At 34.8% G+C, this 22,690-nt stretch overlaps 3 protein-coding genes across 3 annotated transcripts; 2 read left to right on the forward strand and 1 right to left on the reverse strand.

The window, feature by feature from the left end:
• Nucleotides 1–3,368: 3,368 nt before the first annotated feature.
• On the forward strand, nt 3,369–9,944 carry LOC140837505 (mitogen-activated protein kinase 9-like). The gene is made up of 11 exons (XM_073203723.1): nt 3,369–3,854; nt 4,539–4,947; nt 5,032–5,159; nt 5,254–5,313; nt 5,438–5,587; nt 5,737–5,892; nt 5,978–6,115; nt 6,209–6,285; nt 7,323–7,424; nt 8,820–9,060; nt 9,584–9,944. Exons 1-11 carry the CDS (start codon nt 3,585–3,587, stop codon nt 9,653–9,655), a joined length of 1,803 nt encoding a protein of 600 aa, XP_073059824.1. The 5' UTR covers nt 3,369–3,584; the 3' UTR covers nt 9,656–9,944.
• A 420-nt stretch (nt 9,945–10,364) lies between these two features.
• LOC140837520 (phosphoethanolamine N-methyltransferase 1-like) lies at nt 10,365–15,359 on the forward strand. Its single transcript, XM_073203724.1, has 12 exons — nt 10,365–10,748; nt 10,859–10,974; nt 12,168–12,305; nt 12,404–12,541; nt 12,688–12,831; nt 13,175–13,285; nt 13,468–13,609; nt 13,924–14,204; nt 14,538–14,699; nt 14,796–14,849; nt 14,977–15,051; nt 15,149–15,359. Exons 1-12 carry the CDS (start codon nt 10,739–10,741, stop codon nt 15,245–15,247), a joined length of 1,470 nt encoding a protein of 489 aa, XP_073059825.1. The 5' UTR covers nt 10,365–10,738; the 3' UTR covers nt 15,248–15,359.
• Nucleotides 15,360–17,182: 1,823 nt separating this feature from the next.
• On the reverse strand, nt 17,183–19,781 carry LOC140813572 (WUSCHEL-related homeobox 1-like). The gene is made up of 4 exons (XM_073172147.1): nt 19,466–19,781; nt 19,035–19,358; nt 18,774–18,826; nt 17,183–17,664 (listed from the first exon to the last, which is right to left on the reverse strand). The coding sequence occupies exons 1-4, from the start codon at nt 19,632–19,634 to the stop codon at nt 17,281–17,283; spliced, it is 930 nt and encodes a 309-aa protein (XP_073028248.1). The 5' UTR covers nt 19,635–19,781; the 3' UTR covers nt 17,183–17,280.
• Nucleotides 19,782–22,690: the final 2,909 nt, after the last annotated feature.

The raw sequence follows: 22,690 nt of genomic DNA on the forward strand, positions 1-22,690 counted from the left end.
AGAATTTAGCAGTATATTGGTCAATATTCAGCTGCCCTTGGCTCAAATTCTCAAACTCTAATTTCTTGTCCTCTCGGTACGAGACTGGGAAAAATCTTCGATAAAATTCAGTTCTGAATATTTCCCACGAAATCACTGTACCTCTCTGTGCCCACATTCTTCTACTGGTAATCCACCAACTCCTGGCGGCTTCTCGTAACTGGTAAGGCACCATTTTAACCCTCTGTTCATCTGTACAGTCAAGTAAATCGAACAAGATTGCTATATCATCAAACCAGTTCTGACAATCTTCAGATGTCTCGGTACCATTCAGAACCGGCGGCTGTAATAACTCAAATTCTTTCATCTTTTCTTCTAACTGAATTTCTGATACATCTCTCTGTTCAGACGAAGTACTGCCCTTTTCTGAAATTCTTCGAGGCGGTATATCTGAATATCAAACAGATTAGTACACAATCTACACAATCTGTCTCAGCCCTCCTCTGATCATAGACCTCTGATTCAGACTCGGTTCTGATCCAGGCTTAGTAATTACATGCTGCAAACCACTCAGATAGCACGCAACATGTAATAGGGAAAGCAATAAATCATGCTAGCACACACAATGTAGTCAACATTGAAATAAATCTCATGCTAGCAATCACATGCAAGGACAAAAAATTCAATCTACCCCGCTCATTCTCTGCTATCTCAGTCTGAAGAATCTATCAACTCTGATTATCTCAATCTAAAGGATCTATCGCTATGATAATCTAAGTCTAAAGGAACCATCAGCTCTGATACCATCTGTTGTGGGGACCCGGACGCTAATCATCTTCTTAATCGTCTTTGGGATTTAATTATCTGTTCTGATAAACAGGGTCTAAAAATTTTTCTTTTTAAAATATAAACGCGGAAGGTAATGGCATCTAATAATATACATATCTGTATAAAATACATTTCAGTATTAAAATACAATAATCTAGTCTAAGGTTCATAACGACAGTTCAGTAGAGAAGTACAATACTGTACAATCTAAGTCTAAGGTTCGATTACTAAGTTCAAGTAATAAACCAAATCTACAGTAAGTCCGGAATCACCACGCTAAACTCGTCTTCTCTCATCTTCATCTCGACCCTGATCCAGCCCCACCTGTTGTCATGCACACATACAAAACAAGACAACAGCCGGATAACTCCGGTGAGAATAAATCCCAGTATAAAACATGGTAAGCATGTATATAAACAAACTAAATCATAAAACATGCTATCATGTATAGAAACAATCTATTTCATAGTCTATGAAATTAATCAAATAAGCATGCAACTCAATTCAGATAAACATGCATATAAACAATCTTAATCATAAAACATGCTAACCCAACTGAAAGCAGTAATGATGAGTCTCATGATCTAGGAGCCACATCCATATAAGCATGCAGTTCTAATCAAATCATGTCTAGACTTGACTCGATCTATAACTCTAGGGATCCCGGTGTGAATAAGACGTCACTGTCTGTCACCTACCCTACCAATCGAGGTGCTGTACGTCTTATTCCTAGACTTCGGCCTGATCTGTATCCGCATCTACAAAGGGGCGGTGATCTTCCCCTAAGCTGAGATATCGCCGAACATCTAGAAGTCTGCCTGATCTCCAGACTGTCCTATCTTAATGCATGAATACACAATCTGTAACCAAGCATAATCATTCTAATGCAATGCCACAGGATCTGTAAACAAAGCATAATAAGATTTGTATACGAGTTCTATAAACAAATCTATAAACAATCATAATCATATCTAGATATAAACAATAAAACAAGAATACAGTATGTGATTTATTGGGCAACTCAAGGATGATCTCGATTGAGTTGTTTCTTCCCGAATATCACATGAATTATACCTTTGTCGTCCCGGTCTGACGAAGACGATGATCTGTATTCAACTCTGTCCATCTCAATCTGAAAAAGACAATATCGAATACATAGTATCAATGACTAACTCAATATACAATCTGTTCTGATCAATACTCAATTCTGTATACAATCTGATCAATGTCTGAACATAATACAATCTGAGTCATATCAATAATATCACAATCTAATCGAAATCATATCTGAATCTGATCAATCTAACTCAACTGATGTTTCGACGGCATAACAATACAATCTGGATAATCCCGTCAATCTGAACATCACAAATATAATACTGGAACTCATAATCTGTGTCAACATAATTCCTACTCTGAATATTAACACAATTCTGATATAAAATCTCAGTCAATATCTCTCCAAAATCATAACAATTACAGGAATAGTCTGTTCTTTAATCTGACTTCAATTCTACAATGTCTACGGTAGCAGAAACACCATATCTGAATCATATTCAATTCTGAGAATATCATAAATTCAAATCTTGTCTAAACGTAACAAAACTTACGTCCAAATGAAGCATGCGTTGCTAGGAACACAGTACCGAAGTCGGATTCAAAATCAGACGGGCGGATCGTTCGCAAATTGAATTCTAAACCACGAATTCTCCAAATTCTCTATTCTTTCCCTTTTCTCATTTTTGGATTAACGTTTAAGATGATATGCATGTATATATATATATATATACACTCGTAACATGCATCGAGCCAAGTGGCTCACCTTTCAAGTTGCACGTTTCTCGCTAGGGCGGTCAAAACCTACCGCTAGGGCGAGTAACTCTCGGCCCTCGCAATTCCAAGCAGCCTCGCTCGGGCGGTCAAAAACTTCCGCCCGGGCGAGTGATTCTCGGCTCTCTTCTCCTAGGCAGACTCGCTCGGGCGGTCAAAAACGTCCGCCCGGGCGAGTCACTTTCGCCCAACATCCTAGTTCTCTCAATTTAATCAAAATTTGGCCCGGTTAAATTCATGTCCATACAAAATCAATAATCTCAGATTAACCTTCTATAAAATCTTGGGCATTACAATATTCGAATCACAGGCGCTGCATTGCCTACACTTTCGAGTTCGTCGTATAAAATAAATAAATTGAGTTGATAATACTTTAATCTACCAAAATAGCAAGCATTCATATAAAATAAATAGATTGAGTTATCAAAACTGATTGTCAAAATGCGCTAGCATGTGTTATGACAGTTCTACCAAAACCTGGTCTCATTAATTATAAAACTTTTCAAATTAATTATTTATAAACATAAGACATAACTTATCACATATATTTTATTATCCAACTCTAATAAATTATAATTTTCAAAAAATAATATTTTATAATATATTTCAAATAAATTTAAGAGATCAGTAGATCACATGTCATAAAATTAATATATTAAAATAAACTTGAGAGATCACATGTCAAAGATTCATTTTCCTAAATATCCACTTGTAATAAAGACCATGCCATCCGTTGCCAAGTCTAGTGTGGAACATTAAATTCAGCCCTCCGTTAATTGCTCTGAAAAGGCAGCAGCACGCGCCCCCAAAAACAGCCACTCGCAGGCAGAGAGACCGCGGGCATTACTGAGGGTGAGTGGATTAGAATCACGAATCTGATCGAGAAACAAGGGGGAATCGAAGCAGTGGACTTTATTCTTTGGTGCTGTTTACAGTTAGTTAGTTATATGGGAGGTGGTGGGGCATTTGTGGATGGAATTCGTAACCTGTTTCAGCGTCGCTCGTCATTTGTCTCTTCTCATTCTTCTTCCAAGATTGACAACTATGAGAGAAACCCGCATACAGTTGCTCCGAACGATTCTCTAGAAAAACAAAAACAAGAAGAAGAAGGGATTAATGCTATTCAAGAATTTGATATCTCAGGACTAGATCGAATCAAAGTTCCTAAGAGGGTTTATTTCCCTATTCCCAGTTCACCTATGGATCCCCAGAAAAAGGTTGTTTTTCCCCTTTTGTGGGCCTTATTATTTTGCTTCTTGAGATTTAATGGCGTAGATCGGCAAGTATTTTCTTGGATATTTTTTATTGCTGTGGCGTCTTAATTGATGGGTTATTGGTTTTGAGAGGGCTGAACGTATTATCGTATGATTTGCATAACGTTTGTGGACATTGGTTTTTTGCAGTTTTGTCTTGTCTAAATTACTTAGGTTGATCGTCGCTAAATATAATTTTTTCTGTTTGCTGTATCTGGCCACCCTTTTTCCCGCTCTGTCTATCTGATAGGATATAATCCAGGGAAAAATTGAACATCTTGTCTAGAAATTCTAAGAAAGATAGTAGAAAGAAACTTTTCATATCGGTGCCATGTTATTCAGTGGTGTGCTCGCCGCTCGGTGAAAATTGTTTTGCATCAAACAAAGTTGCTGTCACACTCTATGAAGCATGGTGTAGTATTATTCAAAACTCACTCTCTCTTTTTTCATGTTCTTTCTTCTTTGATGAATTGGAATAGATCTTGATATATCAGGATACGGACCTAGATATTTTAATCACAATTTTGTGATTTTTTTCTTTTTGAATTTTGCATTGGTGAAAGTAGTTATGTGGTAAAAATAAGCACGCGTCTTAGCTTCTGATTGTTATCTTTGTTGTGATATTGATTTTATCTTTATTTTTGGCAGAGTGCACTGGAAAAAGATTTCTTCACAGAGTATGGCGAGGCAAGTAGATATCAGGTTCAAGAAGTTATAGGCAAAGGTAGTTATGGTGTTGTAGCTTCTGCTATCGACACCCATACCGGAGAAAAAGTTGCGATTAAAAAGATAAATGATGTATTTGAGCATGTTTCTGATGCTACTCGAATCCTTAGAGAAATCAAGCTCCTTCGGCTGCTTCATCATCCGGATATTGTTGAAATAAAGCATATAATGCTTCCTCCCTCTCGGAGAGAATTTCAAGATATCTATGTTGTTTTTGAACTAATGGAATCTGACCTTCACCAAGTAATCAAGGCAAATGATGATTTAACTCCGGAGCATTATCAATTTTTTCTATACCAACTCCTTCGTGGCTTAAAATATACCCACACAGGTTGATAAAGCTCCCTTATCTCTAATTTCGTCAACTATGCGAGGAACTTCCCTCCATGTAATCGATATGTATTTTTTTGTACAGCAAATGTGTTTCACCGAGATTTAAAGCCTAAAAATATACTTGCAAACGCTGACTGCAAATTGAAGATTTGTGATTTTGGTTTAGCCCGTGTCTCATTTAATGATGCCCCATCAGCCATATTCTGGACTGTGAGTTTGATCCCGGTGAAAATATCATAGCATATTAATCTAAATACGGTGCTTCGTTTCCTAACCTTATTATTTTGTTATTCATATGTTGAAGGACTATGTTGCAACTCGGTGGTATAGAGCACCCGAGCTATGTGGTTCATTTTTTTCCAAAGTAAGCAGATATTTTTCTCATGTCCCAATGCATATTTTTCCTTCATAATGGTTGTGCTATTTATGTTAGTAACATGAATTTGTGCTTTCAACATGCAATGATTGTGTAACTTTCTTGTTTGCAGTACACTCCAGCTATTGATATTTGGAGCATTGGATGCATATTTGCTGAGATGCTTTCTGGAAAGCCATTGTTCCCTGGAAAAAATGTGGTCCACCAATTAGATTTGATAACAGATTTGCTTGGTACTCCTCCTCCTGAATCTATTGCAAGGGTTAGATATTTGGTTCTGCAACGTGTTATTTTCTTTTGCTTAGTTTATAATCCATATTTCTGAAAAGAACATTGTTGTTTAAACTGTTTGGTGTTTGCCATCGTGGAATCACTTCTGTAATATAATTTTTGTTGTAATTAAAATGGCAGATCAGAAATGAAAAGGCAAGGAGATATCTCAACAACATGCGAAAGAAACAGCCTGTACCATTTGTGCAGAAATTTCCCAATGTTGATCCTTTTGCCCTGCGCATACTGGAACGGCTCATTGCTTTTGATCCTAAAGATAGACCAAGTGCTGAAGAAGTAAATTCAATGGCCTCCTCTTGGTTTTCGTATCAAAGTCTTTACTGTACCTCATAAAAACATTTTTCAACTTTTATGTTTGCAGGCATTGGCAGATCCTTATTTTCGTGGGTTGGCAAATGTTGAACGTGAGCCATCAACTCAACCCATATCAAAGCTTGAGTTTGAGTTTGAAAGGAGAAAGTTGACAAAAGATGATGTTAGAGAGTTAATTTATCGAGAGGTAGGCCTTCCTACATAGTACAGGTTTTCTGATTGCATTATTTGGTGTACATATGAACTTGTCATCTTGACTACTTTTATCTTAAGCAAACAGATTCTAGAGTATCACCCTCAGATGCTTCAGGAATATCTACGTGGTGGAGATCAGACTAGTGGCTTTATGTACCCAAGGTTTGTCCAGTAATTGATTTTGAATGATTTCTTTTTTGGCGAGAAGTTATCTATGAAGTAAATCAAATGTGTATACCTAAGGTTTGCCATATGATTTCTAATGCCTCCCTGACATCTGTCAAGCAGATGCAACACAATTCCATAGTTGTCTTTGCATTAATAGATGGAAAAGATGCTGATAGTAAATTAGTCAAAGACCCTCAAGTGGTATTTGGGGCTTCTTTCTCATTTGAGATACGTTCCTTTCAACCTTTATTCGGGTCTGTTGAAATTATTTCTATATCTCTCAATTGTCGCACCAGCAATGAATAGCTCTCATTCCTGTGTTCTGCTCCACTACCTTTGGAAAGTTTGATGAATCATGAATAAATTGAGTTGACCCTGCGAGGTGCTCGTTGGTGTTTCAATTGCCAACTCTGTTAAACATTTGTATAATTGAAAAGGGCAATTTATGACATTTAATCCCCCCGTAAATCAGTGATGTAATTTTTACATTGCCTTTTATTGTCCGATAAAAGGGAGCAGAGTCAATTATAGTGTGTCTAATGGTGAGTTTGGAATATCTCTATAGATATTTCTTACGCTAAACGGCCCTGGCGATAACACACCATTGGGCTAATTGATAAGCATGTCTCTAGCTTGTTGTTCACTTCCATTAATTGTTCATCCCTGCCAACTAGGCACACACTCTCTATTTTTAGGTCATGCTTTGGGAAGGTAGTCTATCCTATTGCTGCACGTTTTTGTGTGGTTAGATGAATACACGCCTCTGGAGGTCCACCGAGAACTTTTCTGGTTTGTTATAATCTTAGTGATCAAATATATTATATAATATGTATTGAAACAATTCTACTTAGAGCGAACCCCCTCGTCCTAACCTTTTTCTGTTCGTTGAATGGGGTACTGATAGTTTTCTTGTAAGATTGGTGCATGAAACTTTTTCTTTTGATTGGTATTATGGAAACTGAGTGCTGTGTCTGGCATATCTGTACAATGAGATTCTTGATGAGGTTAATTTTCTGTTTAATATTCCTCAGTGGTATTGATCGGTTCAAGAGACAGTTTGCCCATCTTGAGGAACATTATGGAAAAGGTGAAAGAGGATCTCCTCTCCTACGACAACATGCTTCATTACCGAGGTATGTGGGTTATTAGTAATCAAATATCATCCTTACATGTCTTATCAAACCTATTGAACATTTAAGTTCTATCATGCTCCTTTGCATCCTTTCCAGTAAAAAAATTTGGTTAGATGCTAGTAGCTTCCTAATTATACACAGTTAGATAATTGGTTATTTGGCGGTTGACATTGTATGATATGGTGGTAATATGTAATACAAATGTAGTCTGTTAATTCGACTATAGAATTTTGGTAGTTCCATTTGTTAGCAAAGATGATGGTTTTTTTGCCTGTAAACTATGTATTTACAAGTTTTGATGTTGAATAAAAAATTCTAATTTGTTATTTCTTGTTAGTTATTTATGTTTTTATTGAAATGTGATTTTAATTTTAAAATGACATGAATATTGTTAGTGGTCATGCCAAATACACGTAGTTAATCTTTTCCAAATTCAAAATATTGACCTTACGTGGTTTGTGAGTCTCCTGTCTCAAGAAGGTTTTCATTAAACATGTTACAAATGATAGTGAAAAAATGTGATAGTTCAGAGTAGGGTGCACACGAGTCGAGTCGAGTATCATACTAATTACTACTCGAGTTCGACTCGATTTAAATTCTATCTGCTCGAGCACAAACTCAATCGAGTGATCAATGTCAAACTCGGGCTTGACTCGTGTAAATGTTGAGGTACTCGAGCTCATGCTCGAAAAGTTTGAAATTCTTCGTAGCATATTGACAAAAATATTTAGGGTTTAAAGTTTTAGGATAAAAATATCTCTCAAATTTTTGTATCCTCTAAATTAAAAAATATATATGGAGTTACTCAGGCGCGAGCCACTCGAGTAGCCACAACTAAATCTCGACTCGAGCTCGATCACATCAAGCTCGAGTCAAGTTTTGATTTAGCTACTCACGAGTAGTTTAACTCACTTCCACCCCTAATTCCTTGCATGTATTGGCTATAAAAACAAGTATCTACCCATCATGTCAAAGTTATGGAATAACCTTGACATTTCGATTGCGTGTTGGATTTTCTTGCAAAAATATCGAGGAAGATATTTTTATTGGCTTGTTTTTTCTTATACGCAACAAACATGATAACTAACAGTTTTAGGAGATACTTCTAATTGTGATCTACCTTCTACCCACTTCTTTTTTCAGGATATTCAACAATGGTTCGGTATATTTTCAAGTTGATGCACGATATGTTAACGAATATGCTATGAAACTAGTTTTGATTGAGTAGTCCTTTTGCTTGAACCTTCCTAGGTTAAATTACGTTATGAAATGGAGCATTACAATGACAATGGTCAAACCATTGATTTTGCAATTTGATTGGCGTTTTTTCTTGTTCATCATGCTAGATGTCTACTTTTATCTAGCATGCTTATTGATTTTTAACCATGCCTTCAGAGAGCGTGTCCCTGCACCCAAAGATGACGCTGTTGAAGTTAACAATTTTGAAAAGAGAACCTCCGCTTCCGTGGCTACAACTCTTCACAGTCCTCCAAGGGAAGATGAAGGACCAGTAAATGTAAATGGAGTTGTTCAAAATGGCCAGAATAAAGCAAACTACAGTGCTCGGAGTTTGTTAAAGAGTGCTAGTATCAGTGCATCTAAATGTATCGGGGCCAGGGACAAAAGAGAGACAGAGGTAATTTTCTTTGGGTTTCTCTGGTACTCAATACAGGTAATTTGACAGGACGGGGCCTAAATTTTTATACTATAGGGAGAGGAACATTTTCATGTATAATATATCCAAGTAAAATTGCTTTAGGGGACAAAAGTCACTTCAAACTTGTTGCTTATTTTGTTTTAGGAGATTGCCTTCGTCTGCCCCATATTCCCATGATTTAATTAATTAGAATGAAAGAGCTGCACATAAAGCATTTCCTTGAGGATTTCTTGTGTTGGGTCGAAGCATTAACAAATTTATTGATCAGCAGGATATTAAAATGGAAACCTCTTTTCCCCGAGTTCTTGATTAATTGAGGCATTTTGATAATGGTTTCCGTGTTTCTTTTTCCTGCTACACGATGAAGAAACACAAGGAAATGCCAATGTTTGCATGCATCAGAATTTACAAATTTAAACAAAATGTTGCATGCAGATTACACTTTTTTTTTGCTTTCGATGCATTGTATATTTACGTTACCAGCCTTTTTATTTTTTGACAGGGAGAGCCGATTACAGAACAAAACGAAGAGATTGATGGGTTATCCGAGAAAGTTGCTGCTCTCCATGCTTGATATTTACAGTCATATCTACCTTCCGAATGCATTGCCATTGGTTGTTTTTCAGCACCGTTCCATGGATCTACATGATTCTTGCATTAGCCATTGAAGATGCTTGCTTTGTTTCAGGTGGTTATACTAACATCAGGTTGAACGTTGTTGCAACAATGGGTGATGAAAATTTGTAGGCTACGCAGGAGAATATATATGCTCAAAATTAAATATTTGGATACAATGATTCCAGAAGCAGACATTGTTGCCACCTGAGATCATATGAGTAAAGGTTATACAAGTAATTTAGTTCTGGGATTTTGGTTTATGATATTGCGTGTATACATACAATCTAGTAACATCTATTTCTTTGCACTGACCTTCGTTTATTATGAAAACATTGATGTTCTTGAATGGACATAAAACACGTAACGTTTTTCATGTTAAATATTGCAAGACCAGTAAATATTTTTTTAAAAAAATTATATTAATGCATGACCATCTGAATTATAAAAGATATATAATATTTATTAATTGAGCAGATTATATAATCAATGATTTTAACAAAACAAAAAATCGTTTACATCTTGCATCAAATTTTTTGTGTCTATAAAAAAAATTATGAATTATGAAATTTGTGGAGTTTAATAATAAAAAAATCCGACACCCAACGCAGCAAAAGAAAAACCTAGTCATTTTACTTGGTCTTGTCCCACGTATCATCGTCTCAACACGTACAAAAGGTTAAATACAGCAGTAATTCATGACTCAGCATGCAAAATAGTAATTCACGATAAAATAATAAATGCTCGATCTTGAAACGCTTCCCATCTGTCTCTCTACCCGATCTTCCTTTTTCTATGATCTTCTCCTTCTCCGGTTGTATCTGTAAATCCCATTAATCAAGCAACTTTAGCGGATGCATCAAAAAGGGAGATCCCATAACCGAAGATCAAGGTCATTTTCGAGATCACGCGTTGCCATTGAGGGGTTTTAGCCTCCATTTACTGTTTATTTCTGATCCCATCTGGATAAGAAGAAAAACCCGATTACTGAATATCTCGTCTGCATTACTTGGAATTAGTACTGCTACATATTGTCATCATCATGGCTACAGGTTGATGTTTACGAAACCCGATATTTTTTAGATGTTTTAGGGGGTTTAAAGCATTGGATTTGTTTGATATTAAGAGAAATTCCTGCTTGTTTTGCGATTTGAAACTACAGAGCAAGAGCGTGAGATGCAAAAGAGTTACTGGATCGAGCACTCCGTGGATCTGACAGTGGAGGCTATGATGCTTGATTCCAAAGCGTCTGATCTCGACAAAGAAGAGAGACCAGAGGTTTGATTTATTTTTTTGGAAGTCCAACTCTCATTTGATACATTTTTTAAAATCCGTATGATCCGTGTAGCGGATTAGATATTGCGATGTTCGTTGTTTTTGTATCAGGGGAACGGAGACGCATCAAATTTATGAATTTTATTCTTTTAAGCAAGCTCTTTGCCGACATAAGTTGTTCTTATGTGCTTTGCTTTTTTTTTTTCTTGAGTTTTGATTCAGGATAGTTCAAAGTTACAATCTTTTTATTTGTTTTTCTAAAGGATATCCCTGTTGCTAGCATTTTCAGCTCAATGGCTTTGTTTGGATTATTGGAACAAAAATTGGGTGCATATAAATTATTTTTAATGCATAAATATTTATCTTACGAGTATCCTTATGCAGTTTGGAGTCGATGTAAGGTAATAATGATACTTTGCGTCTTTAGTTATGAAACAGGTGCTACGTGTGAGAGTGGTCTTATTTTAGTGGGGTATTCATATGCGTTGTTCTTGTCATAATCGGTCTGCTTTGCTCTAAATCTCGAATCTTCCTGTTCTTTTTTAATTGCATTAGCTTTTGCTTTGAAATTTTTTGAACGGCAAGAATAATGACATTTAAATGTGTAAAAGTTTACTGGTTCTAAAAATTAGCTTAGGGGGGTGTCTTACGGCCTTTTGTTTTCTCCAAGACCAATAAATATAAAGTAACAATGCTAACAGGTAACATTCAGCCTCTTTAAACAATGCCAAAAACTTTATGGCACCAAATGGAACTTTGCCATGAAGTCTGAATGTAGACTGTGCAATTTACACATCCAGTCTAGTTCTTGCCTTTTAGATCTGGCAGTGATTCTTATTATATGACTTATATTTGCCTCTTAGGCTGTGCAATTACCATGCTTTGTCATATTTATGTATTAATAAGTTACCATACTCACATTATCTCTGCATGCTTCAGAAATGCAAACCTGGGAGTTTTTTTTAGTTAAAGTTATTTATCTTGTAGATTATAGTTAGCCTTTTCATCATCACGATTTTATGTTTTACTTTACCATATCAATTTACATATAATCTACAGATATTTCCTTCCAAAATATTATGTTTAATCTTGCTAAATACGAACTCATCTGAGTTCCTGTAAACTGAGTTGTCATACTTTTCCATTAGACTAGGAAATTGTAATTCCAAACTCATCTTGCTTGTGATTCTTATCAGGTACTTTCTCTTCTTCCACCGTACGAGGGAAAGTCAGTTCTGGAATTGGGTGCTGGTATTGGTCGTTTCACTGGTGAGTTAGCTAATAAGGCTGGTCAACTTGTTGCACTAGACTTCATTGAAAGTGTTATAAAAAAGGTATGTAACCTTGTGCAAAACCTTAATTTTTTGTAGTTCTACTTTGAAATATTTCTCTTAGTTATATTGGAAGTAAGATTTTAATTCTTTGTTTATAGAATGAAAGCGTAAACGGACATCATAAGAATGTCGAGTTTATATGTGCTGATGTGACTTCCCCAGAACTGAACTTCTCAGAACAATCTTTAGACTTAATATTTTCTAACTGGCTGCTGATGTATCTCTCAGACAAGGAGGTAATATTTTTAACCCACGTTTCTTTGGGACTTTCACAGTATCCTTTCTGAATTTTGTTTATTTTTGGAATATTTATCATTAAATTTGTGGCTTCATTTTCTGTTTGAATTTTATTTTGAACTTGCTCTGTTCTTTTCTTTTGCAGGTTGAGAGTCTTGCTGAGAGAATGATCAAATGGTTAAAAGTTGGTGGCTATATATTTTTCAGAGAATCATGTTTCCATCGGTCTGGAGACCACAAGAGAAAGAATAACCCTACTCATTACCGTGAACCAAGATTTTATACCAAGGTTTCAGTCTTCTCTACATTTGTTTGTTCATAACCGACAGTTGATATATCATCATGAACTCTTATAGTTTCGCATTCCTATCATGACTTGAACCTGCTGTGCTTTTGCTGCCATCTTTGTCACAAAATTTCATGAGGAAACTAATGGAGTATTTGTCCCAAATTGACTTGTGGTCCATGCCTTTATGTCTGATTTGGCTTAACAGTTGACCGCAAAATAATTATTCGAAGGAGCATGTTTATGACTGTATACTGAATATTATTTTGGAAATTGCGCTCAGCACAGTTGAGCTGATTTCTTGATTCAAGCATGATATTGATTCCCAAATGTATCGGTCTTGCAGGTGTTTAAAGAAAGTCATTTGTATGATAATTCTGGGAACTTGTTTGAATTTGCTCTTATTGGTTGCAAGTGCATTGGAGCTTATGTCAAAAACAAAAAGAATCAAAATCAGGTTTGTTATTGCCTCCGAATCCATCTGTGGTACCACACGGTGTTAAATCCAGAAATTGATACATGTTGGAATTCCATCCTTTGCCCCTCTCAAGACCTGTTCACAAAGATTGCTCCTTGTTTATAGAAATGAAAATACGTAGGAATAAAAATTGATGTTTAATGTATATTTGCATTTGGCAGATTTGCTGGATTTGGCAGAAGATTAGCTCAGACACTGACAGGGGATTCCAGAAGTTCTTGGATACTGTCCAATATAAATACAGTGGCATATTACGCTACGAGCGTGTCTTTGGACATGGTTTCGTGAGCACTGGAGGGATTGGTATGTTTCCTCTACCAAAATTTCCTAACCAGCTGGTTGTTTTGTGCGCAGAAATTAAACTTGATAATATTTTTAGCATTGAGGATCTAGAGTGTGTACCTCTTCCTGTGCATATCATCTGTTGTGTTAGTTCTTTCATCGCCAATCTTTTTAAAATACCATTGAAAGGATAACTTCATATGATATCTTCCTGTACTTATTGCCATTATGAGAAATTATCATATTGTTGCCAAAAATTCTTGAATGAATACTCGGAAGATTAGAATTAAATGCTATGTTATAGTTTCATAGACCGATCTTATGTTTATGAGCAGATACCACAAAAGAATTTGTATCTAGATTGGATCTCCAGCCTGGTCAGAAAGTCTTAGACGTGGGTTGTGGCATTGGAGGAGGTGATTTTTACATGGCTGATAAGTATGATGTTCATGTTGTTGGCATTGACCTCTCTGTCAATATGGTTTCTTTTGCTCTTGAGCGTGCCATTGGTCTCAAATGTTCTGTTGAATTCGAGGTTGCTGACTGCACCACAAAACAATATCCTGATGGCTCCTTTGATGTGATCTATAGCCGTGACACAATTCTTCACATTCAAGTAACATTCTTACTCTGAACTTTTGTAAGCCGTGTCATTCTTATCAATATGATATGCTTCATTTAAATAAATCTAAACTTGTGAAAATTTTTGTCAAATAAAAGATCTGTGATTACTTCTGTCAAAAGCACTACACCCTGCCTCACTTTTCATTGATTCACCTAATTACTTGAAACATGGTTAAAATAAGAGATTCTAAGACCAATTTGATTAGAAGTTTGGAGTTATTTACAGGTATTATATCATTTTGAATTTTGTAAATATTGAATTTTACGTATGGAGTTCCAGGCTCTGTTATTTCCAAATCTGCTGTATAAATGTTGTTTTGTTTAGGGCAAACCTGCATTATTTCGATCATTCTACAAGTGGTTGAAGCCAGGAGGCAAAGTCCTCATCAGTGACTATTGCCGAAGTGCTGGATCTCCATCTGCTGAATTTTCTCAGTATATCGAGCAAAGGGGATATGATCTACATGATATTAAAGCTTATGGCCAGGTGTGTCTAAAGCCAGCGATATGCATTGTCTTTTTCACTAGTTATAATATAATAATCTAACAGAAGGCATTGCTGTATTTTTTCTTTTAATTGAAGATGCTTCGTGACGCCGGCTTTGATGAGGTTGTTGCTGAGGACCGAACTGATCAGGTACTCATTGTCAAATTTATTGTTGTTGGGAGCAAAACTTAGTGCTTCATACCTCGTTTCCTTGCATATCAATATTTTTGTCTCAAACCTTAATCATAGTTGAACTTCGTACTCTCTTGGTTTCTAGTTTATCAAAGTTCTTGAGAAGGAATTGAATGCTGTGGAGAAGGATAAGGAAGCATTTACGAACGACTTTTCCGAAGTATGTTTTTATCCATTTGCACTTGCCGTACCTTGTAATTTATTCCAAGATTTTACCCGTTCACTTAGTGTTTCTGCTGCCCGATTCTCGCCTGCAGGAAGACTACAATGAAATAGTTAAAGGTTGGAAGGCTAAGCTTGTGAGGAGCTCTTCTGGGGAGCAGAAGTGGGGGCTCTTCCTTGCCAAGAAAAAGTGAGATCTTTTTTTCAAAATGCATAATTTCATTAAAAAAAAAATAGATTTGTAATAAATCGTACAATGTATTACATAATCACGTAATTTATTATTAAACCTGTCATAATTAAACTTGTATTCGACTCAATATTTTTTTACAAAAAAAATACATTTATTTTGTCATCAAATTGCAAACAAAAAACAACATTAATCATACATAAATTAAAATGTAAAAAAGATAAACATAAACAAAACATATAATTTAAATAACAAAACATACAAAAAAATACATTTATTTTGTCATCAAATTGCAAACAAAAAACAACATTAATCATACATAAATTAAAATGTAAAAAAGATAAACATAAACAAAACATATAATTTAAATAACAACACATAAATTTATATTTAAAAATACTAATATTATAATTATGGTACTAAGGGCATCCACAGTGGTGGATATAAGTCCAATCTACGTCATCTAAATAACATCTCCATTGACAATATCCGGTTACAAGGTATTGCTATTTTTTTTAAATTTTCTTGAAGACAACGTGATTGACGCGCTTATTTTTTGGTCGAGATGGGTCGAGGTGGGTCGAGTATTTTTTGGATCGTGTTTTTTTTTTTTGGTCGAGCACGACCCAAGCACGACCCAAGCACAAGGGCTCGACCCAAGCTCTTCACTATTTTAGCGAAGAGTTTGCTCGACCCAAGCTCTTCACTGTGAAGAGCTTGGGTCGAGTAGGGTCTTTTTTATTTTATTTTTTCACTTTTATTTAATATTTATTTAATTATATGTAATTATTAAACTTTATAATTTTATTTTTCAATAAAAAAATATAATACTAAATAATAAATAAAAATAATTAAAGTGGTTAAATGATTTTATTTAAATGAAAATAAAATATTAATTAAAGTGACAATGAGACTTATAAATATTTGGTTGGTGTGAGACATTTGATTGTGAAATATGAGATATTTGATTGATGAGGTGGATTAGAGGGTCCACAAATATTTGTAAGAAATATCCTTATTATTGTGGATGGCCTAATAAAAATATCTCACAAGAAATTTTTCAAACTGAGCATGCTTATCAACTGTCAACTGTCATCCTAACATATGGGGTGGTGAATAAAAAAATAAAATGAACCAAAACATAAATAAAAAATAAATAAAAAGGATTATTATGTAATTTTGGAGTATAACATTTTCCTAATTTATGTCATCCGGCAAACCTATGCTCCATTGCTACCGACGTGATATTTAGAATAATATCCAAAAAAAGACCAGATATGAAGACTGATTGGAGCAAAATCCGTCCTCTATTTTGAAAACAAAATTCTGGTCCTAAATTTCAAACTTAAAACAGTACGTTCAAATTTGTTACAAGTTACAATATTATTTGCAAAAATCTTCACAAATATTTCACCAGTGTCCAGCATTTCCATTATTATTTAAGATAAAGAATTAAATATATTTATTATTATTATTTTAGACTTTCATTAAATTTCATTGTCAGTCAAATTCCGAAATCAGATTCTCATTGGGATACCCAACCAGTCCCTGAAAAATATTTAAAAACTTGTTAAATAATAGGTCTGCAATTGCTTCTGTCAAAAACACTACACCCTGCCTCACTTTTCATTAATTTACCCAAACATTGGTCCTAATTCATTTCCATGCCATCCTTTTCCATTCCCATGCATGTCCTAAATTTTCTCCCAAATTTAAAATTTTACTTCATTGTAATTTTTTTAGTAAGTTGATTTTTCAAGAATATGTCTTCTCAAACAATGTGATATCATAAGAATGAAAGAGTTTGACAGAAAAATTATAATTAACATTATATTCTCCTATCTCCAAATTACTGTGGAATAATCTGATTGCCATGATACATCAAAACCAACCCAAAAATAATAATAAAAAAAAAAAAACTGCAGAAAGATACAAAAGCCATTTTCCTTGCATTACATTGATAGGCTAATTACTTATATTATATAACATTAAAAAAGAAAAAAGAAAATGAAGCATGCACTCTTTTTAAATATAAATTCAATTCTTTAAAGGAAGAAATTCAAAAAATTGTAAAGGCGCAGCAGCAGTAATGTCAGCAGTATCAATGGCTGCACCAGATAACTCATCTTCAAAATCCTTCTTATCACCTCCGACAGGGAACAACTGAAGGGTTCGTGCCTCTCCTACACCAATGCCGGTGGCGGCCGGGTGGGGAGGATCTCGGGCGTCAGCGGAGACGAGGGTGGCTGCATCAGGTAGCGTGGGAGATGAAGGAGACAAATGCATAGTATGCCACGTGGCATTCCTCTGGAGAAGGGTCCTCCTCTGCTGTGATTCTGTGTCATCACTATCGAACTGTAACCATCCATCTGTTTTACATTCTGTCTCTGTCACCTTCGCTGACCCATTTCTTGAAGTTTTCTGATAATTCATTGCATTAAGTCAATATATTAACTATTTATCGATTAGCATTGCTATCAATGAAATATGGGAAAATATGGGGAGTGCTCAAGTGGTTTACATCACGCCAGATAAAATAAAAAAAAATAGTAGTAAGCAGACCGAGACTGGAATTGTCGGTAACATGACAAAGAATGAAAAACGTGTAAATTACAAAAATTAAAATATAATTGGGTAGTTCTTTTGTGAGACAGTCTCACGGAACTTTATCTGTGAGACGGGTTAATCCTACCAATATTCACAATAAAAAGTAATACTCTCAACATAAAAAGTACTATTTTTTTTATGGTTGACCCAAATAAGAGATCTGTCTCACAAATACGACCCGTGAGACCATCTCACATAAGTTTTCGCCAATATAATTTCCACAAGAAATTTATATATAGTTATATATATATATATATATATATAATTGGACCAAATTTACTAAAGCTTTGAAATAATTAAACCCTTGTGAATTTTAAATAACAACTTTGACAGGCAATTAATTAATTTAAATTAGTGACCCAATGCCTACTAAAATAATCTGTTTAGGCTTTACATATACACATTTATTAAAAGTCAGTTGTCTTTTTCATTTTATATGCATTTTAACTTAATAAGTATACAATCCCAAGTTTTCATGCATAGGGGTGAAAGTGTCATTTGGCCCTGTACACACACATACATGCATATGATGTATATGTATATATGTATGTAAATGTTGGCCATTTCAAAATTCGAATATTGCAATGAATGAGCACGACACCCAAAAACCCTAGCAATGTTTCATAACAATAGCACAGCAGCCTCCCGACAGGAAGGAAGGTATGCATGCAGCCTTTGACGCTTCTTTTTAGTCCCAAATCAATGACTAAACAAAAAACGATATTGTTTTCTTTTCAAATGTTAGAATAGTAATCATTATTATGACCTGAAACCTCCAAAAGTTGAATGTAATAATCAATCATGTGCTTAATTATTCTGATCTGATTAGTGGGAGAATGGGATAGCTTTTTTAGAAATCTGAGTTGCAAAAAAAGGGAACATCAAGTAAGACAAAGGGTAAAAGATAGCAGCAGAAAACAGACCTCTGTATTTGTAGTAGATTTTGTGGGAGATGACCAGTTTTTGGTCTCTTCACCTGCCCAAAAATGTTTCAACTTTATACTTCAAATCAAGAACTTCTTGGAAATGGAAACAATTATCCAAGAGGTCCGAAATCGAAAGAACTAATCGTGAAGGTTTATATTGGTTGGTTGTATATTGATCAGTGACGCCCAGAAATAAGTACTGACAACCAACTTATTGAAACTGAGTTGCGGGCAATGTATTTCTTTGAAGAATTTTACCTTCCGATTCTTTCTTCTCGCCATTTTCCATGCTGGTGTGGGGGGGTTGTTTGCCAGTGGGAGATTCGAGCTGGCGGCGCCGTTTTTGCCTTTCTCTAGCCTTGTGATTCTGAAACCAATAGAACACGTTTTTCCCCTCAATCTTGCCGTACCGACGGAGCTTCGCGGTGATGTGTTGGATTTGTTCGGCAGAAGGAGTTCGAGTGCCCCTTCTGTATAGTTCTTCAAGGGTTCGAAGTTGCTCCGGAGTTGGATTCCATCTTGAACTCACCGCAACTTGTTGTGTACTACTTAACTCTCTCTTATTTTGCTCCGTAGAAATCGCTGCTTCAACAAGAAATAAACAAAAAATAGTTGCTCCATAAACATTTAACCTATATATATCACGTGTTAACAAAAAATTGATGAAAGACTGAGAATTGATGACTTGCCAAGATGATGATGATTCAGGGAAATAAAGTCAGCGCCGTGGACGAGGTTTAAGCGAGGAGAGTTAGCGGCGGCGGCTGGTCTCGGCATAAGGGTTCGGAGCTTTCGGCCACTGAATGAATCTTGAAGGGTGGTGAAGTCTCCCCCATCATTATATCCCATCATCCACATCGAACAAGTGGGTGATGGAAAACCAAGAATATTGTTCTTTGCTTTCAGTGCCACTGTGGTTCCATGATCAAGCGGTGTAAATTAATACTAATAATTATCCATGATCAAAACTCAAGAAAGTAATGGGAAATTTGTATGTAAGTTTAATTATAAGATCATAACAGTGTGTTTGGTAACCAGGATTTGAGAGGATTTTGTGGGATTTAGAATTGGATTTGGAATTGGATTTGGAAATTCAAGTATTGAAATTCCATTTGGTGTTTGGTTTAAAATTTAAAAATGGTATTTACAAATCCATTTCTTGTTTGGAGAAAAAAGGATTCGAATTTGAACTTTTAAAATTTTACTAAACTACCCTTAGAAATCATATAAAAATAAATAACTAAAAAAATTTAGAAATTAATAATTCTTCTATATTATTTGTATTTGTAAATTCAAAAATTAAATATTATTTATTAATCATAGTGTACATAAAATAATAATTAAAAAATCATCAAACAACTTCAAACTTTAACTCGAAATTAATTATTAAACGTAAAAAGAGACTTTGGTAATTACTATAATTTATATTATATTAATCAGTAAATAATACAAGAAACTTATAAAATTTAAACGAAATCTTTCAACTTCTAAAAAAAGTTAAAAGGAAAAAAAATATAACCATTTAGAAACTTTTGGTGGAGAATGATGTGTTGGATAAAAAAGTAATTTTATGTTTTAAAATCTAAATCCCACCAAATCTTATCAAATTTGATGGGATTTGGATATACTTGTCGAAATCCCATGAAATCCCATGAAATTCTAAGCAAATCCGAATCTTTTTTTTTGAACATCTTGTCAAACAGTAAAAATAGGATTTTGAAATCCAAATCCCATGAAATCCTCCCAAATCCTGATCGCCAAACACACCGTAAAGGAGGGTTTCATATGGAGAAGCGAAGTAGTAGGTAAGATAGGCAAACAAAAAAAATTATATGGATTTCAGAGAAAGAGATTGAACAAAACCCAAAGAGAGAGGGAAACAAAAGAGGAGTAGGGTTGTTTTTTGGTTTAAATTCATCAAGTTGACTACGGCAGAGAGAGGGGGAAGTGGCAGTCAACGAATCAAATACAATATTATTATTTATTAATAGGGAAATTTATTTTTTATCGTATTATCGATTAGACAAAAACTTGTGTGAGAGGGTCTTACGGGTCGTATTTGTGAGACGGACCTCTTATTTGGGTCACCCATTAAAAAGTATTACTTTTTATGCTAAGATTATAACTTTTTATTGTGAATATGGGTAGGATTGACCCGTCTCACAGATTATGATCCGTGAGAGGGTCTCACATGAGACTCACTCTATCGGTTAATTCATAGTTTTAGTCCACCAACTTGTATATTTTTTTCCTAGTTTTAGTTTTTTTTTTTACTGGAGTGCAGACAATGATATTAGTATCATCGATGTTTTCGGGGAACATATCATCCTTTCTCAAGTCTTACATCGACAATAAGATGAAAAACTATTAAAATTTAAAAAAATTACAAATTGATAGACCGAACCATAGATTAATCGAAAACATGATTACAAAAAAATATATCCCCCTCACTTATCATATATAAGAGTAGATTTATCGTGAGACGGTCTCACGAATCTTTATCTGTGAGACGGATCAACATACTGATATTCACAATACAAAGTAATATTTTTATGGATAACTTAAATAATATATTCGTCTCACAAAATATCATCTCACACAAGTTTTGACATATATAAATATATAATATTCATTTTATTGAATATTTTTAAAAGGATGGCTTGGAATTCTGGGAGGGGAATGCATGGATAATAGCGAAGGAAAAACGACGTGACGATGATGAGGGTTATCATAAGGCTCATCACCTCATTTATTGTTCTTCTGTCTGTCTCTGACTCTGTCTCTCTCGTGCCTTTCATACTTATTCTCGATCCCAACTGCTCTTTCCACACAAACCACACTTTTTGTCCCCATTTCAATCCCTTCTTCTTTTTTATATACATATATATATAATTCAAACCACATCTTCTATTTTTTGTACATATGTATATTTCCATGGCAGAGTCAGAAAAAAATTTGTTTGTTTATTAAAATTAAAGAATATAAATCTATCAATTTTTCGGGTTGATCAGACGACACATAAAAATCAAGAAACCGTGTGCGATATTAGATATGTCATAGACGAATACGAAAAATGAGGCTGGGGAGGGTGATGAAATGAGGCTTGGGTCAATTTTGGTGTGAAAAAATGGTTGTCCGACAATTAAATGATGCAAACAATTTAACACCTTTTCGTGCTAACACAAATACTGTGATCCATCCTTTTGGGATATCGTGAATACGTCCATCCATCCATGCTCTACCCCACCATCTTTAACATTTTCCACTTGCCATGCCCCCTAACTATATTTATTTTTTACTGGATGTACTATTTGTAATTTTGTGTGTTTTGAGTTTAGATTTGACACTCGATTGTGGTTTTAAAAAGTTCTGTGACAATAATTTTTAGTGTAAATTTGGTCATAATTGTTAAGGCGAATTTCAAGTGTTTAGTATGATTTAGTAGATAAAGAAGGGATCGATCGAGTTGTTTCAGGAAGCCAATTTAAGTTTGAGAATAAGTATAAAATTCGGGGAAGATCTTCAACTTTTGTTCAAGCCATGGATGATCATAAACTTACTTCACCCTTCTTTGGATGCATCCATTGATTGTCTCATATATAAGGAATGTTTGACAAACTTCTTAATCATCAATATTATAAACCTCTGAAATACCAGATATCAAAACATTAAATAATGTTCTCGACAATACGGTATTAAATATAGACACCACACCATATCCTTGAAATGTAAATTTGAAATAAGCTTTTGAATTCGATTTAGAAAAACCATGAGATTTTCAAATAACAAGTATAATACTTTTTCATTAAATAATAATTTGGGGATATACAGTGCATGCACGAAAATGGTATCTAATTATATGCAAAAAATATGTATATTACAACTAAAAAAACACTAAAAGTATGGATGAAGAC

This window comes from Primulina eburnea, chromosome 1 (assembly GCF_022965805.1).
Source record: "Primulina eburnea isolate SZY01 chromosome 1, ASM2296580v1, whole genome shotgun sequence".
NCBI lineage: Eukaryota > Viridiplantae > Streptophyta > Magnoliopsida > Lamiales > Gesneriaceae > Primulina > Primulina eburnea.